The sequence below is a fragment of the Chelonia mydas genome, chromosome 19, assembly GCF_015237465.2.
Source record: "Chelonia mydas isolate rCheMyd1 chromosome 19, rCheMyd1.pri.v2, whole genome shotgun sequence".
NCBI classification, from domain to species: Eukaryota; Metazoa; Chordata; order Testudines; family Cheloniidae; genus Chelonia; species Chelonia mydas.
In genome coordinates this window covers 11657403-11675691 of record NC_051259.2, presented here as the reverse complement: position 1 = coordinate 11675691, position 18289 = coordinate 11657403, and the positions used below count along the sequence as shown (strand labels likewise).

At 52.6% G+C, this 18289-nt stretch overlaps 1 protein-coding gene across 5 annotated transcripts in view; it reads left to right on the top strand.

Moving 5' to 3' along the window:
* The first annotated feature begins 2381 nt into the window (after positions 1-2381).
* The window catches only part of ASAP3 (ArfGAP with SH3 domain, ankyrin repeat and PH domain 3), a 68346-nt gene continuing 52438 nt past the window's right edge, over positions 2382-18289 (top strand). For 2 of the 5 annotated variants that reach the window (XR_006286545.1, XM_037881890.2), the window contains exons 1-2: positions 2649-3004; positions 17234-17306. Coding sequence is in view for 3 of the 5 variants with exons in the window: in XM_037881890.2 (XP_037737818.1) it covers positions 2879-3004; positions 17234-17306 (199 nt within the window). In the remaining 2 variants the exon portion in view is untranslated. Of the gene's footprint in view, positions 3005-3316; positions 3534-17233; positions 17307-18289 lie in introns of those variants that run through there. The other 3 variants (XM_037881889.2, XM_037881888.2, XM_043532165.1) reach the window with 3 other exon arrangements.

Below are 18289 nucleotides of genomic sequence, written 5' to 3'. Positions count from 1 at the left end.
TGTGGTCGGGGCTCCCTTCCCCTTTTTATACCCCAAGCAACCCCTGCTTTCGTCATTCAAATCCCTCCTTGAATCTCACTTCTCCTGTGGCTCTTTTCAAAGTTAAACCGCCAAGTATAGCATTAAAAGACACAACACAGCCATAAAGAGCTGCTTTCGCTTTGGGCCTTCAGCATGTGTATCCTATAAAGCAGATCGCTGCCATCTGTATTTGATTTAGACTCTGAACTCCAGGGGCAGAGAGTGCCTGAGTACAGAGCCGAGCATAAAGTCATTGCTTATCATATCCCAAGGAGAGGAAGGACCAGCTGGTGGTTAAGGCTCAGGGCTGCGGGTTCAACTCCTTGTTTTTCCACTTCCACAGACTCCCTGTGTGACTTGAGGAAGTCACTTGATCGAAGTGAGCTGTAGCTCACGAAAGCTCATGCTCAGATAAATTGGTGAGTCTCTAAGGTGCCACAAGTCCTCCTTTTCTTTTTGCGAATACAGACTAACAGGGCTGTTACTCTGAAACCTGATCTGTCTGTGCCTCACTTCCCTCGCTGTGAAATGGGGCAATAGTCCTCCCTTCCTCACATTCCCCTGTCTTCTCTAGAAAGCTTGCAAACTCTTTGGGGGCAGGGACTCCCTCACCAGGACCCCCCGCGTGCAAAGGGTCACTTTTTCTCACAGCGAGTACAGTATGAACACCTCAGGAAGGACGGTTGTCTGAACAAAACACGGGGGTTGTTCTTTCAAAAGCTGACGACTGAAAGTTGACAGCACAGCTTTGAAAGGTTACTGTGCAGAAGAAAAATGCTGCTCTTAACCATCTTGATTTAAAGGAAGCAAGCACAGAAACAGGTTCGTTGCCTTGTCAAATCTTTTTTTTTTTTTTAAACTGTCCCTCTATGTTTTTAGTATTTTATGTTTAACACAGTACTGTGCTGTATGGTATTTGCATTTTTGGGGTCTCTGCTGCTGCCTGATTGTGTACTTCATAGAATCATAGAATACCAGTGTTGGAAGGGACCTCAGGAGGTCATCTAGTCCAACCCCCTGCTCAAAGCAGGACCAATCTCCAATTTTTGCCCCAGATCCCTAAATGGCCCCCTCAAGGATTGAACTCACAACCCTGGGTTTAGCAGGCCAATGCTCAAACCACTGAGCTATCCCTCCCCCCAAAGGTTCCAAAGGAGGTGTGTGGTTGACCGGTCAGTTCGTACCTCTGGTGTTTGTACCTCTGAGGTTCTACTGTATTGTTGACTTCTATGGGGCTACTCGCAGTGTATGACAGAGGTGGGCAAACTACGGCCCGCGGAATCGTCCTGCCCAGCCCTTGAGGTCCCGGCTGGGGAGGCTAGCCCCCAGCCCCTCCTCTGCTGTCCCCTGCTCCCCCCACAGCCAAGCCGCCATGCCGGAGGGAGGGTTGGGTAAGGGACAGGGGGTTCCAGGGGGCAGTCAGGGGACAGGGAGCAGGGGATGGTTGGTTGGGGTGGAGGTTCTGGGGGTGGTGGTCAGGGGATGGGGAACAGGGGGGATTGGATAGGCATGGGAGTCCCAGGGGGCCTGTCAGGGGGCGGGGGTGTGGATAGGGGTCAGGGCACTCAGGGAGCAGGATGGGTTGGATAGGGAGGGGGCAGTCAGGGGGGATTGGATGGGTCAGAGGTTCTGAGGGGGGCAGTCAGGGGGCGGGAAGTGGGAAGGGGCAGCTAGGGGGTGGGGGCACAGCCTTCTGTACCCGGCCAGGCCCGGCCCTCCATACAGTTTCAGAATCCCGCTGTGGCCCTTGCCCATCCCCGGTTTATGAAGTTAAGCATGTGTGTAACTAAGCCTTTGCAGGCTTCAGGCCTATGTGTATGGATGGGACCCTGATTGCAGCTGGAGCAACGGGGGCACTACCCCAAGATAAACAAACAATCATAAAAATGTGGAAAAGAGCCTTAGAGAAAGAGTCATACTATGGTGTTACAGCACTGCAGATTACTCCAGGACCTGGCCAGCAATCTCTCGGATCAGTGACTAAGCCCTGTCATATGCAACATAATGTGAGAAGTCCATGACAGCCTCCCTAGTGCCTGACCTGGGCTGTTTCTTTTCCCACACTCAGAAGAGTGTAGCACGCTTTGTCTTTGAAGGGAGGAGTCAAAAGGGTTTTCTCTCTGGAGTCTGGCTTCTTTCATCTGGTCCTGGGTTACTGCTCTACCCTCCTGGCCCCTCACCCAACTTTATCTGCTTAACATCAGTGGAGATCAAAAGCTTTAAGGCAACGTTTTGCGGGGCGGAAGGGAGACATTTGACTGGGGGAGAGAAAGGGTTCTAGCTTCTTCCTCCAGGAAGGGCAGGCGATAATGGGGATTCTGCTGCACATAAGGATCCTAATGACGGATCATTAGCAGACGCTTAGAGAGGCAAGCAGCATCTTTCACTGGGCAGGGAGTGCGTGACACCTGTACAAGACAGGAAAAGCAAAGATAACAGCCACCGCTCCAGGCCCCTCATGAGAACAGCAGCCTCAGTTTGCACTGAGGCCGGGGGGGGGGGTGGACCCAGGCGGGGAATTGGATGCACTTTGCCTTTAACAGGCTCTTGGCCAAAACTCCGAGCTTGCAGGCGTATATGCATTGGCTGTGTAACAATATCCCCACGTGATTGCACTGAAAGCCTCTGCAGGGAGGGAGGGAGCAGGAGAGAGAAACTTACGAGAGCGCTCCTGGGCGTCCCTAGTCAATTGCGCCGAGAGCGCAGCAGCTGCGATGTGAAATTGACCAAAGTGGTGCAAAACTCTCTCGCTCTGCCCGTCCCTCCCCCCTGCCCTGCCCCCGGGTCGCCCTCTCCCGTTCCCTTCGCCATTGGGTGAGTTTCCAGTCGCCCCCCGTCGCAGGGCAACATCCCCAACATGCCTGAGCAGATCAGCGTCTCGGAGTTCCTGGCGGTGACTTCGGAAGACCTGAGCTCCCCGGCGGCTTCTACCTTCTCCTCCAAAATGCAGAAGTGCCGGGGGGCGGTGGCGGTGCTGGAAGAGGTGAGTGAGGGGCAGCGGAAGAGGAGGGGAGGGGAGGGGGGGGGGGAGCGGTGTCCTGCCGGGGTTCTCTGCCTTGAAACTGGGAATTAGGTGCTTCTCCCACCTTTCGCTGGGAGGGGGCGTCTCCCTTTTGTTTTGTGGTAGGTCTTGTTACTGCAGGAGGCAGCTTGGATCTGTTCCTCGTTCCCCCCCCCCACCCCCCAGGCCCTTTTCTTGCCATCTTTCCTGAAATCAGACGTGATTTCTCTTCAAGAGAAGGCGCTCTGCACCTCTCCTGCAAAGGGCGGAAGAGTCTGTTAGGATCTTGCTAAGCTGTTGAACGACCTGGCCATCTGAGTCAGTTTCATGCCTCTCAGCGCGTCGCCGACCCCGGCTGTTCGTTGCCTTACTCTGGGTGCGGAAACTCTTCCCTTAGCTGGGAGCCCAGCCGGCTTGGGAAAGATGCTCTTGGTTGAAAAACAAAACTCCGCACTTACAGTGATCGCCTTTCCTTAGCTTGGCCACCACCAACGCCTTCGACTATTGGAAGGTAACTAACTAACTAACTGTCTATTTCTGTTTTCACTGTTTATGACGCGGGGCGTGGGGGGGGGGGTTTGTACCTCCAATTTGGACAATGGAAAATGAACCCTCTGGATAACAGCAGCACATAGAGACTCCAACCGCCCTCTTTTCGTGGGCATACTGTACATAAGTCTAAAAAGACACTGTGCCCTCTCTGAAGAGCGTGTACAAGGCCCCGATCCTGCAAATCCCGATCCCGATCTTGTGCACGTGCTGAACTGTAGGCTTGCGAGTAGTCCCACTGATTTTCAGCGGAGCTGTTTATACGTTCAAAGTGGGTTGACACAGTTCAGGCCGAAATAGGCAAAATCAGGGAAGTATCTTCTGTTTATAGTCAGTTTCACTTTCGGGTTCCTCCTGCCATAAAGTGTGGGGGTTGTGGTGTCTGCCTGTTTTGAAAGTATCATTTGCCTGGGAATTTTAAGAAAGAAAGGTTTCAGAGTAACAGCCGTGTTAGTCTGTATTCGCAAAAAGAAAAGGAGGACTTGTGGCACCTTAGAGACTAACCAATTTATTTGAGCATGAGCTTTCCTGAGCCACAGCTCAGTGAGCTGTGGCTCAGGAAAGCTCATGCTCAAATAAATTGGTTAGTCTCTAAGGTGCCACAAGTCCTCCTTTTCTTTTTAAGAAAGAAAATCACAGAAATGTTTCAGATCCTGCTTGGTTTTTTGTAAAAGCTTTTTTCTACCAAATCACAGTTCTGGGGCGGAATTTGAATTGATACAGTGTGTTTCGGGTTATTAAGAACCAAACAGTATTCTGCTACAATAACGATTCCAACTGCTGGAAGCTGCGGTGTTTTGCACCATCTCCGTGAATACTGGAGTGTCTATATTTTGAATAAGGGCAGTCTGCAGCTGGTCCTGTGTATTTTGCTGAGTCCTCATGGCAGAAGGAATGGACTTGAGGAACTGGGGCTGGATCCTGCAACTAGATCAGTGTAGGGGTTGCTCCAGTTGCAGATGCTGGATCCTATCCCTCCTTCTCCTAAACAGACCCTCTTCCTCCCTCCATATGATGAGGTCCGACCTATTGCATCTATGAAACTCGGATGGTGATCTTATGGCAGATGGATCAGTGGGGTCTCTCACATCAGCAATGTAGGGTGTTGGCTCCATGACTATCTGCTGTCCAGGGAGGGTCACGGGAAAGGTGGGAGCAAGGTCCCACTTTAGGGCTTCGGTGAAGCTTTTGAGCATGTCTGTGCTGCCGCTGGGAAAGTGCCCCCAAGCTCGGGTAGACAGGCCTCCTAGGCTAGCTCCAGCTAGGGTGCTAAAAATAGCAGTGTGGCGGGGGGCAGCATGGGCGGAGGCTCAGGCTGGCAACCCAAGTGCATTCCCAGAGGGTATGGGTGAGTGTGTGTTCAGGTGGGTGGCCCGAGCTAGTGTCCATGCTACCCCAGCTATGCTGCTATCACGGAAGCTTGCGCAGACCTCCCGCGTGTCTGCCTAGCCTAGCCAGGGAGCACGCTCCCAGCTGCCGTGTAGACATACCCTTTGTGGGCACTGGCGCAGCCTGGCTTCTCTAACAGCTGCTTCCAAAGGACCCCCCAGCTCTTCCTTTGAGGCCTGAGCTGACTCCCATTAAAGTCAATGGAAAGACTGTCACTGACTTCAACAGGACTTGGATCAAGCCCTGCGGTGAGAAGGGGACCCCGTTTCCCTGCCAGGTCTTGGTGGTATAAGTGACACCGGGGAGGCTGAGATGGATGCTGCCACGTGGCTTGGTCTGGCAAGGGGGCATTGAATGGCCGTTTTCCTTCATCTTGCTTCTTCAAGTCCTGTTACTTTCAGGGACGACATCTTACGGTATATGGTGCCTTTTGCCCACAAGTGCTTTAACAATCTTTATGGGGCTGGGGCTGTGTGTAGAGTCATTGAATTCGTGGATTGTAAACTCTCTGGGGTGGGGACCATCTGTTTGGTGTTTGTGCGGTACCTAGCCCAGTGATGACCAGGGTTCCTAGGCGCTGCTGCGCTACCAATCAACACGGTGCTGGTGAGTGAAGGAGCCATGGACTGTCCATGAATTCATACTTCTAAAAAAAATATTTATACCGAATGTATGGCTCATTCCTCTGCCAGTGGAATGCGGCAGGACTGTTCCATACCGATCCTTAGGAAGAGGGAAGTGAAGAATGCTTTTTTCCCAGTTGGAATAGCTGGGAGGAAATTTAAAGAGTCAGAATAAAATGATGCAAATCTGGCCAGGATGCTAGAGTTCTTCCCCCCCCACCCCCCCGCCCCATCTTACAAGCAAAAAACCAACTCCATTAACTTGTGATAAAATTTAAAATCACTCACTGGAAAAATAAAGTCAACAGTCACTGATCTGTGCTAGTGAAGAATGGGAGCAGCTGTCAATGTTGAGTAACAGTCACACAGATGCCCCCCGTGCCAGATCCCCTATGGCTCCTTGTGAGAATCCCAACCTCTGTTCTAGCACGTGTGTGGCTGCAGACACAGGGTCTGGCATTGAGAGCTGTGATCAATAGCTCGATGTCCTATGTACAGTCTGTCCAATTCCTCACACATCCCCTGCCCCAAGCCTGTTCTGAGACTTTATTTAGGGGGTGATGCCCCCCTGTACTGTGACTAGCTCGTCACACACTGGGCCAGGAGAAAGCTCTCTAACTAATAGTGCAATACATTCTAGGTCAGTAAATCTGCTTCTCATCTCTTCTCCCTCCCGCAGCTGGCCAGAGGCTGCCTTGGGGCAGTGATATGCTGCCAATATTTTAACAAGGGAATCCCACAAGATGATTCTCCCCCACCCCCTGCCATTAGCTGGTGATAAACCCCATGTCCCAGGGGCGCGTGTGCTGCGGAGAAGGGAGGGTAAAGAAACTGGGATTCCAGTTAGACAAAAATGCTTTCGTTCCCCATAAGCAAGTAGGAAGACAGCCCCAATGGGCTTTGATGCTGCAATCGCTTGAATGTGTGACTGAGTTCAGTGGGACACGTTGCACGTTACTTGCCTGCAGAGCGGTTTGCAGGATTGTACGCCCTCATCCTGCGAGTGATGCCTTGTGTGTGATGCCTTCACCCCATCCCGAGCCCCGCACTGATGCCAGCTGGTCCAAGGTCTGCCTGCGTGGAGTTGCTTGCAAGGTTAGTTAGGGCCACAGTGAGTGCGTGAGCGGTGGTTGCTGCGGCTTTGTCTCTGAATACTCAGCTGACAGTATCAAGGGCTCAGCTTGTGTTGCCTGCGGTGGGGAGTGGAGCTCTTGAAGGGGGATTTTGGGGAGAGAGATTGTCTGTCCCTGGGGAAGGGTGTTTTGGAGAGCAGAGGGAGGGGAATCCTCGCTGGACCATAGTTGGCAGAAAGCAAGTATTTCCAAACGACCCTGATCCATCAGCATCCAGACGGTGCTGTGTGCTGTCGACTCCGCCTGCCCTTCAGTTTGGGGAAAGAATTGTAGGAAGACTCTCTCCCCCCCTCCCCCACAGCACAATTCCCGCTTCGCGGTTGTGCAGCGTGGGCACCAGCCTGGCAGGCAATGGAGAGGGGCAGGGGTCTGGGGAAGAGAGAAGGGAAGCGTCTTTCAAATCATCCCTCTGGCGCCGTGACTTGCAAGTCAAGCGTGTGTGGTCGCCTCTCTCTGAGCTGTCTGGAACGGCTTTTTCATTTGATCCGGCCCCCAACGTACAAATCAGCGGCCCTGGAGCCAGCCGCGCTCAGAATACCATACTGATGTACGTACCGAGTGCTTGTTGGTTAACTCCCCAAAGCTCTAAGCTGGGGTCTCTAAACTGCCTTGCTCGCTACAGACGTGCAGCCACCTCTAGGGTGGATGGCGGCAGCTGTTCTAATGGCTTGCGGAAATACTAGGCAAACTCCTTAGGACAGGAAGTGAAGAATTATTTTGTCCTCTTGATGCTGCAGGGAGGCCAAGTGTGACTGAGGTTCTATGTCCCATCCAAAGGAACCTTTCAGCAGAGCAGCACCTTCCGTCCCCACACTGGTGCAATGGCTCTTCCATTTGGAGTCTGTACTGAGAGGGTCTGTTGAACGGTTTACATGGCTTCTTGCAGGACCCTGGCTTTGCCTTGGTCTCTCATTCAAGTACCAGCCAGGCCTGACCCGCCTTAGCCACGAGATCTATCGAGCTCCCAGCCTGCTGCAGGAGGGTTGGAGAAAGTGCCGTTGTATAGGAGAACGTGGTCAGAATCCAGGTGTAGAAGTTACCGGCACAGGAGAAGCTAATGGCGTCTTCAGGCTTCACATGGTAGAGCTGTGACTCCAGAGGAGAAGGTCCAGGCCACTGTGTTGGGGGAGCTGGATGTCGGCATAGATTGTGTGGGGCTGTGATTGATCACTAGGGATCTACCAAAGTCACGGTCCATTTTGGTCAATTTCACGGTCAAAGGATTATAAATAATCCATGAATTTCATGATTTCAGGTATTTACATCTGAAATGTCACAGGGTTGTAACTGTAGAAGTCCTGACCCAACTCTGAAGGCAGGAGCGCAGAAGTAAAGGTGGAGTGGTCTGGTGTTGCCTCGTTTACTTCTGCCCTACTGCTGGCTGGGCGCTGGCCACTCTCTGGCCACCCAGCTCTGAAGGGAGTGCAGAAGTAAGGGTGGCAATACCGCAATCTCACCATAAAAACCTTGCGACCCCTCCTCCCCTCACAACCCTTTATTGGTCAGGACCCCCAATTTGAGGAATGCTGGTATCTCCCATGAAATCTGGTCTTTTCTGTACTTTTATCCTATACTATACAGATTTCACAGGGGAGACCAGATTTCACGGTCTGTGACGCGTTTTTCACAGCCGTGAATTTGGTAGGGCCCTATGGATCACACTGGGCTGTGAGAAGAGGGGACCAAGGACGATGAACAGAAAATCCCAGCAGAGTCTTAGCCCAGAAATCCAAGCACAAGAGCTCTGGGGCTTGTCTTGGAAAGGGGATCTTCCCATGACCCCATCTGAGCATTCCTAGTGCAACGGCACCTCGTAAAGAGCAGAGAGGACTCAAAACCCAGTAAAGACTAGAAAGGCTCTAGGAAATGGTTGTATCAATGGACTAGAGGTGTTGCTGGCTGGGAACCCAGCATACCTTGTGACCTCTCTTTGAAATGGACTCTAACATATAATTAAAGCTGGTTGAAAAATGGAATTCCCCTGTCATGGAAAATCCAAGATTTTGGAATTGTATCCCCAGTGAGGCCGAAAAGCAGATATCCCAGTATCGTCCATGACATGAAATGGCCCAAACCCGACAGTTCGGAATCTTGTGAATGTTTTGTTTTGCAAAGGTCAAAACACTCCAACTTTCTATTAAATCAAAGTATTTTGACTGTTGAATTCTAGTATAAAGACAATATAAAAGTCAAGGTGACATGTGCAGATAATTCCCTGTCTAAAGCTTTGATTAAATTGTTACGATCCCTGAAAGGTTTTGATTTAGTGGAATCAGTATTTTAACGGTCAGCCAGCTCCAACAATGATATATTGATAAGCAGAAAAGATTGAGAGGAACTGTTGTGTGGGGGGAGGGAGACAGCGTGTGTGTGGTTCGGTTCCCTGCTCTCCCATTCATTCGCTATGTGACTTTGGGCAAGTCACTTAAATGGCTTTGTGCCTCAGTTTCCTCACCTGGAAAAAAGGGATGTTAATATCTGCCACGGCGGTGGGGGTCTTGTGTGGCTTAATTGGGGAAGATCATTAGGGTCCAGGGTTTTAGCCACTGCGGTTAGAGAGGTTCAACAGCAGTGAAAAGGTTAAAGTGAGTCAAATTTAGAGCCTTGAACGCTGCTGGGGGAGCGTTCCTTTAAGTGAATGATATTGGTAGGGGAGGAGCAGGCTACAATCCCCCTAAGCACCCCACCCTCTGAGTGTGATCTGTCTCTAGCCTGCTGCCTGCTAGCTTTGTCCTAGTCACTGGATCCTGCTTGTTGTCTCTCGGAATAGCAGAACCAGAAATGTTAATAACCCGAAAGACACAGTATCACTTCAAATTCCGCCCCAGCAGAAATGTTTCAGATCCTGCTTGGTTTTTTGTAAAAGCTTTTTTGTACCAAATCACAGTCCTGGGGCGGAATAGCAGGAATATTTATCGTTAACACCAATGATGTGCTTGGCTCTTTGTGAGCTGTACAATACAGATGGTCCCTGTCTGGAAGAGTTCATGGATTTATTAGTATTTGTGCTACAGTAGCATCTAGAGGCTCCACTTGAGAGCAGGGCGCCATCGTGTTAGGTGCTATGCAGACACATTGAGAGGCAGCCCATGCCAGCGAGTTAACAATCTACATACGGCACAGGGTGGGAGAAAAATACCGTTATCCCCATTTTACAGATGGGGAAACTGAGGCACACAGACGTATAGCCCAAAGACACATTGCGGGGTGGCGGGTCTGGGGCAGAGCTGGGATTTGAGTTCCAGTCCGGTGTCTTCACTATAAGATCATCCTTCTTCTCTAGTAAACTTCTATCCTGGAAATCTGTTGCCCTCAGTACAGAGCTGGAAGCGTAGGGGCCTTCTCCCAGATTGTCATTAGCTGAATTTCCAGGGCAGTTAACTTCATAAAACTCTCCAGCTCCTTCTTGCATCCAGCTGCAGAACTAGCTGACTTGGTGACCTCCTGTGGCTGTAAATTCTCGCTAGTTTTCCTCCATGTCCATCCTAAAATTTCCCTGCATTTGGCTGGGTCCCACCATCCTCCACCCTTGCTCTCGTCCCTCGCCCCCTAATCGTTCAATTTCGTTTGTATTATGTTATGAATAGAGAATTGAACTGGAAGGGAAACCCAAATAAACACAACCTTGGATCTGATGTGGCACGTTCCTGCCATCAGTGCTCAGAGACGTTGTCTTCAAGCCCTAGATCCAGGCGACTGGCTGATTCATGCGGTGGGTTGGGTAGGGGAATGAGACATGGGGGTCTTTCACTCTGCTGATCTGAGTCTGGCCCCAAGACAGGGGGACTTGCTGGCTGGCTCAGGGGAGCTCAGCAAATAGGATATAGGGTCCTGCTCAGCGAGGGTGCAGGTTCAGATCCCGCCCTGGGTCGGGGGATTAGCTGGCTCAGTGGACGATTTGGGGGTGGGTGGTTTCAGTGAATGGGATTCGGGGCAGCAGGTCCAGTCCAGCCCCCAGGTAAACAGTAACCTGGTCGTTCCAACCCAACATCTGTGTGGGGGATTCAGAGCCCTAGGCAGGAGAAAGTGGGGGAGGGATAGCTCAGTGGTTTGAGCATTGGCCTGCTAAATCCAGGGTTGTGAGCTCAATCCTTGAAAGGGCCATTTAGGGACCTGGGGAAAAAATTGGGAATTAGTCCTGCTTTGAGCAGGGGGTTGGACTAGATGACCTCCTGAGGCCCCTTCCAACCCTGATACTCTGTGATTCGAAGGTGTCCCCATCAGCGAAGCTGCTAATGGTGGTGGCCCAACCTGGCTTTTAGGCGGCTTCCCTTCCCTTCTCCCTTTTTCTTTTGTTTGTCAGACCACAAGCTCTGTGGGGCAGGGAGTCGCTATGTTTCTGCACAGCACCCAATGCCCTGGGGCCCCCAATTTCAGTTGTGGCCTCTAGGTGCGACCGTAATATACCTTTGCTTCATATACCATGCCCATGCGGTGGTCGGTGGCACCTTCCTGGTGGTCAGGAGAATGCAACAGCTTCAGAGACAAGGATTTGGAGTGAGCAGGAAAGAGGCAGGCTGGTGGGGGGGGGATCCTTTGAGTGACCGGTGGAATGGAGGACTCCAGCTGGACGACATCGCCTGTCTCCTAATTGTGGGACAGGGTCAAGCACTGGTCAACATTCACTTTACTCTTCATAATTGCATTGGGGTTGCATCTAGAGACCACGTTGTGTTAGGTGCTGTATGTAGTGAGAGAGAGCCCCTGCCCCAAAGTCTAAATAGACAAGACTATTCTGCCCATCTTTAACTTAAGAACGGAGACCCAAGGGGGGGTCAAGTAACTTGCCTTAAACACAAACCCACCTTTACCTGTTGTCTTTCCCTTTCCAGGCTAAATAATCATTTTGTGCCGTCTTCTCCTTCTCTGCCACGTCCTTTATTCTCTGGGCCAGACTCTGACCTTGGTGGAGTTACTCCAGGTTGCTAGCAGCCTAGTCCCTGAGATCAGAGTCTGGCCCTGCATCCTGTAGTCTCAGACTTTCCCCTGACTGCCGTGCAGCGCCCTATGCCCGGAGGCCCTTCTCGCTCAGTGTTTGCTTTGCTGCTGCTAATTGAAATTTCACCACTGTCGCTCTCCGCTCTGGCACTCCTGCCAGTTGGCCGCGTCTGTGGTACCAACCGTCTCCTCCTTCGTTGAACGATGGGGGGTGAAGAATGGCTCCCATTGATTGCTCACAATAAAGAGGGAAGCTCAGAGGAGAAGCACCGGAGACCGTTGGTGGAGATGCTGCGTGGCCCTCTCCTCCCTCCTGATCAGCCGGGGTGTGGCTGGGAAGTGATTCAAGGTCTTCCGGCTTAGAGCTGAAATGCCCAGCGGGGATGGGACCTCCTTGGAAGGTTGCCTGGTAGCAATGAAGCAGTTTGGGATCAAATGCATCTCTGGGAGGTCGTTGTTCTCACTGCAGGTGCAGATCTGTCTCCCCCCTGTCCCCGAACACACGCTTTCCTCTTTCCAGGGAAAAGCTCATTTCCTCCTTTATGGGAATCTCTGCTGCTGAGCTGATCTTCATGCGGGCACCAGGGAAGGGGAAGCCAATCTCTTCCAGGCGAGAAGCTGAAACAGCTAATGGTGCCTGGTGGAGGAAGAGGGCTCGCACACCTGCTCCCCTGCGGAGAGGCCCAGCAGGGAATCCGCTGAGCAGGAGCACAACTGGCTGCATCTCTCCTGCCTGTGGCTTCTCGTCCTGGAGCCAAGGGGTGTCCCTCCTTCCTTCCCTGCGTCTGGACCAGCAAGTTCAGACCTGGCAAGTTGGCTGATGTACCTTCCCCTGCCTCTCCAGCCAGGTGAGGCCTGTGCGCGCAGGGCAAGTGCAGTCTGCACAGACGCACTACGTACCGTATCTTGTAACATCTGCTGTTGATACAGTCAGAGGCTGAACCGAGCAATTACAAGCATCTGTGCTCCTTTGTTAGAGTCTGTCTGATTGGCTCCGTGGCCTTGTCACTCAGGCAGAGCCAGCTGCTGCCTGTCCTGCCTCAAATTATTTCTTCTCTGTTGACTGATCTCCCTGTGATGTGGTTGTGCAACTTTCTGCTGTGAAAACTCTGAGGCCTCTGGGTCTGTGGCCAGCAGGGACCATTGTCATGTATCTCATGTATCTCACCCCCTGTATAGCACAGGCCAGAGAACTTCCCCAAAATAATTCCTTTTAGTATATCTTCTAGGAGAACTTCCGATCTTGATTTAGAAATTGTCTGTGATGGAGACTCCACCACAACCCTTGGTAAATTGGCCAATGGTTTAAGACTTTCACTGTTAAAAATTTACACCTTATTTCCAGTCTGGATTTGTCTAGCTTCAATTTCCAGCCATTGGATCGTACTCAACCTCTCTCTGCTAGCTAGAAGAACCCATTATTAAATATTTATTCCCCATGTAGGTACTTACAGACTGTAATGAAGTCACCGCTTAACCTTCTCTTTCAGCTAATTAGATTGAGCTCTTTGAGTCTGACTATAAGGCAGGTTTTCTAAGCCTTTAAATCATTCTTGTGGCTCTTCTCTGAACCCTCTCCAAAGGATCAACACCCTTCTTGAACTGTGGGCACCAGAACTGGACACACTATTCCAGCAGTGGTCACACCAGTGCCAAATACAGAAGTAAAATAACCTGTCTACTCCTACTCAAGATGGCCCTGTTTCTGCATCCCAGTGGAGTCACTCTGGATTGACACTGCTGTAAATGAGTTTGGGCCTGACACCCCCACTCTGTGTGTGTGTGTGTGTGTGTGTGTGTGTGTATGGGGGGGGATTGACCCATTGAGGATCGTCTCTATCCATAGGAGTGGGGTGGGTGATCTGGCCCACAGTGAAAACTTCAGGATCTGGCCCTATAACGTTGGCCCTAGCCAGTGTTTACTCTGCTGGGCGAGCCAGCAGTAACCCGTTTCATCAGCAATAAGTGAGGCAGAGATGTAGAAAAGATCTTTCCTAAGTGTGCCAAGCGGCCAGCGGTACATGCTGGAGACCTAGAGTCTGCCAGTGAGCCGTCTGGACTTGGCTGTTGGCTTGCATGTGAACTGAACCGAAGCCTTGTTTGGGGGAAAGCCCAGGGCGAGAGTAGCCGCTCCTCATCTTTGCTGGATGTGCCAGTATCCCCAGAGCTTCCAGGAGCGACCTGGGGTCCTTCGGGCATGGCGGCGTGGTGGGAGTTGTGTTGCACCTGGGGCTGGTTTGTCTGAGCTAGGAGTCAGCTGCATTTTCAACGTGTGCAGAGGGTAACGCTGTGCTCTCGGCGGCGTCTAACACCCGGAGGCCTTTCCATAAAGGGAAAACCACACGAGCGGGAAAGTAAAATCTCCACGAGCGTGCGAGTCCTCTGTGGAGCAGGCCGCTGAGCTGTGGGTATGTCTTCCCAGCCCGCGGCAGCGAGCCTCCCAGCCTGGGTCGCCAGCCTCGGCTCGCGCGAACGCTGAAAATGCCTGGCGCTTTGAAGTTGCAGCTCGGGCTCTGAAGGGGGCTGGCCCCCGAGCCTAAATCCTGCCATGAGCGCTCGTCTGCACGGCTGTTGACCCAGGCTGGGAGGCGGGTTGTGCAGACGTACCCGCCGAGAGCAGAACTGCTGCTGAAGTTGGCAGAATTCTGGGGCGCTTTAAAGGGACAGGAGAGATGAAGCGAAGGCCTCACGGTCGCAGTGATGCCATGTGGACGTCACGAGATAGTGGTGCCTTTATCCGGGAGGGTAAATTTTGACGGGGGGGGACCACAGATAGGGAGGGAAGGAAGCTGGGGGCCAGCCGGGCAGTCTGCCTTAGTCTCCCTCATAGAAGTCCAAGACGGACAGGACCCATTTGCCTATCCCGTCTGTAGCCAGCACATGAGCATTTTGTACAGGGCTTGTTGTCCAGCCCAGCAGCTGGGGCTTCCATCATTGTCTTGGGGGGGAAAAAGGATTCCTTGTCAGGAAGTCGGTCTGATGATCAGCCTAAAATCTTCTCTGCCTTCATGTCATTACCGCCAGTTCTGCTGCTGGTTCTGCCCCAAAGGATCCCTCTCTCTCCTTGACGTTCACGCCCTTCAAATATTTGTAGACTGTTATCATGCCTGCCCTTGGCTGACACCCAGCCAAGCTACAGTTAACTCTTTCCCTCCCGGGGATCAATCTCTCTGATCAGTCCTGTTGCGCTGCTTTGGGCCCTCTCCGGTTTGTCAATATCTGGTTGGTAGCGAGGGGCCCAGGGCCGAATGCAGGAGGCCAGGGAGTGGTCACACCTGCGCCATACAGGGAGGGACTGTCATCGGTGGCGGATTAGCTATGGGGCCTGTGTCCTGGGGCCCCCAGGCAGGTGAGATGAGAAAAGCCCCATGCCCTGATTCCACTCCCTGGCAGAGGACGCCTCCAGTGCCCCCCGACCTTCTCTCCGGCAAGCCCTAGGGAAGCACCGGGGAAGCCCTAGCACCCAGACCCCTGCTGCGGTCCCAGGACTGGAGGAGCTGTCGCTACCTGCCATGGCCCTGGGGCCGAGGGAGCTCTCGCTCCCCGCTGTGGCCTGGGGCCGTGGCTCAGGGACAGAGCTTCTCCAGTCTTAAGGCTGCATTGGGGGGAGGGGAGGCAGAAAGTAGCAAATGGGCTGTTGGGCCACGGGGGGGGGGGGACGGAATGGGGGGGACCCTGGGTGGAACAGGGGCGAGGTCCCGGGGAAGGAGCAGCAAGGGGTGGGGCCATGGGCAGAGCTGCAGGCAGAGGTGGAAGTGGTGGGGTGGGGTGGGGCCCCCACTTGCTCTGGCCCAGGGCCCCAGGACACCTTCATCTGCCTCTCTGTGATGGCTCTGACTGGCAGGAGTTGGCTGTGATCTGTCCCTGAAGGTTTCTGCCAGCTGCAATAACAGAATTGTTCCTGGGTAGATTGCAGTGCCCCCTCCGCAGACTGGTAGAGGGAAGCACCCAGGGCTCTGGGTGTAATTCCCTGAGGAGGGGAATGAGCTGATCACTAGCTGAACCAATCCCCTAGGTCCCCGTGCTCCTCTAACTGGCAGATTCTCCTTTAGCTCCAGGGAGTTGAGTCCTCGGCTCATTACTGCCGAGTCCAGAAGGGCCCCGTGGAGCAGGATAGGAGCACAGGAGAGTCCTGTGTCTCCAACATTTAATTTCCTCTTTGTTGTTCAGACAGCAGAAGTGGGCTGGACGTGTGTGGTTTTTTGGGGGTGGGCATGAACGCCACTGCCCCTTCCTGACTGTTACAATGTCCGGTTGTCTCAAATCTCTGTTACTGCTCTCTAGCGCCCATGTGCTGGGGGGCACGGGGCTGTGTGTAGGAGTAGGTCCCGGGCACAACCGAGTGTGGGGGCGGGGAACAGTCTCGAGTATTCGTTCGACTTCTCTTTGGCTGCGACCGGGAGGTTTGAGTGTCGGCTTTCCATGGCTGTTCGCCCTTTGCTAGTGCAGGCCTCCGAGGGGAGCGGACTCCTAGCGCTGGTGCTCGAGGGCCTGCTGGAGCAGGATTTCAAGCTGTATGTTTGTCAAATTCAGAGCTCTGGGCTGTGTTCGTTAGTTACCTATGCCACCCAGGCAGGGGCCAGGAGTGATACCATGGGACTTGGGGAACTGACAAGGGCCAGGTTGGAGACAAGAATCGTTCACTGATTTCCTCATTGGACATCCTTGACCTCCTTACCCTTTTTTTTTTTTTTTTTTTTTTTTGAACCATGAATGAATCTGGTGACATCCCGGCCACTAAACGGGGGTGAGGATGGGAGGCAAAACTTGTCAGACAAATAACTGGTGTGACCGATTTACCTGGGGAAAGGGAAATCATGCAAATGTTGTGCCATGGGGATATTGAGGTGACGCACATGCCTTGCCAACCTAGGTACGTAGATTCTGAGAGTATGTAAGTTCCTGCTGAGGGGGAAATGAGGGGCCAAGAGAGAATCTGGAGAAGGCTGAACTGGTGGCTAAGGGACTCTGGATATTGGGGTGCAATTTCTCTCTCTGCTGCAGATGCTAGACGACCTTGGTCAAGTCACTTGCTCTCTCCCTGCCTCTGCTCCTCATCTGTACAGTGGGGATAATGAGACTTTCCACCCTCTGATATTACAGTGACAGGGCCCATGCAATTAGAGACAGAGCATCTGGCTGTGCTTCATCTCCCTTTATCCCACAAAGCATGCAATGGACCAGCCTGAGACAGGCCCTCTGGCTCTAACGTTATCTCGGGCTTGCTGGGGGCAGCCAGTTTCAGTGTACTTGTCTGGCCATGGGAGGGTCACGGCTCCTGTGTTTATAAAAAAAAAAAAAAAAAAAAAAAAAAAAAGTGGGGGGGGGGGGGGAGGGGGTGGATCTGGCAGAGGCTCTGCTGAACTCTGATGCCAGTTGGTCTAGCCAGAGCCCGTGGCTTGGGAGTCCTCCAGCTCCTCTCCAAGCCCGGGGTGTGTTGGCAACTACCCTGCACATCTGCATGACGAAACGTCGGGTGCTTCAAAGGGACTTTGTGCAGCGGTTGGTGGAGAGAGGAAGGCGGGGGGGATCTCGGCGTTGCCTGGCGAGTCTGACAGTCTTTTGTGTTTGCCTTGCAGAGCCTGGACGGTGACCAAGCAATTCTCCAGAGGATACGGAAATATGTGAAAGCCATTCATGTCTCCGGGCTCAGTAAGTTATGCTCCATAGGCAGTGGCATGCACTGGCGGGCGAGGGGAGGCGGTGGGTCGTGGCTGCCCCGAAGGGGGAGGCTTCTGCCAAGCAGGTGCTTGCAGCACAGCCTGCAATCTGAGGCCGTGCAGTCATCCTCTGTGAGGAGTTAGGAGAACATCTCCCCACAGGCAGCTCGCTCCGGCGTTGACACGGGGCTGCCCCTGGTTTGCTCATCATGGCATTTTTGAGAGCTCAGCTGATGCCAAGCGCTTCCCCAGCGTACAGGCTGCGGGTTAGGATGTGCAATTGTTGTACTGCGGCTGCTGTGAGGGGCCCCAGTCATGGCCCTTTGTGCTCGGCTCTGTACAATCACAAATGCAATTGGGCCATCCATTCTTCGAGGCGGATATCCGGCCTTTGGCAAGGACCTGAACCCGGTGCTGCAAAGGAATGCATGCATCTTCTAACTAGACAGGTGCTTCTATGGTTCTCATCACCAGTGTCCGAGTACCTAACTGCCGGATGAGAGGTGCAGGGCTCCTTCACCTGCAGATCATCACCTGATGCAAGATCTGATCTCCCCCTTTCAGTCTTAACAATAATTACAGAGCAGAGAACTACTCGAATCCAGCTGCAATGCAGTACTCTGTGACTCCTGAGGGCAGGGGGCTGCACTACCAGCTGAGTGGAGTAGTGTTTCCATTTAATTTGCTCTAAATACAGGGAGCCCAGTCTAGTGGTTAAAACATGAGAATTGTAATCTGGATATCTGTGTTCTGCTTCCAAGCCCTGATGTTTTGTCTGAGACGCCCTGGGCAACACGCGGCTGGCTACTCTGTGCCTCAGTTCGCCCATGTGTTAAATTGGGGAAAATATCCACCTTGCACAGGGGCATTAAATGGTTGCATAAGGCAGAGAGGAAATGAATAGCAAACTTGGATTTATTGTTTGTTCTGGTAGTGCCTAGGGAGTATCCATGGTTAGGGCCCCATTGTGCTAGG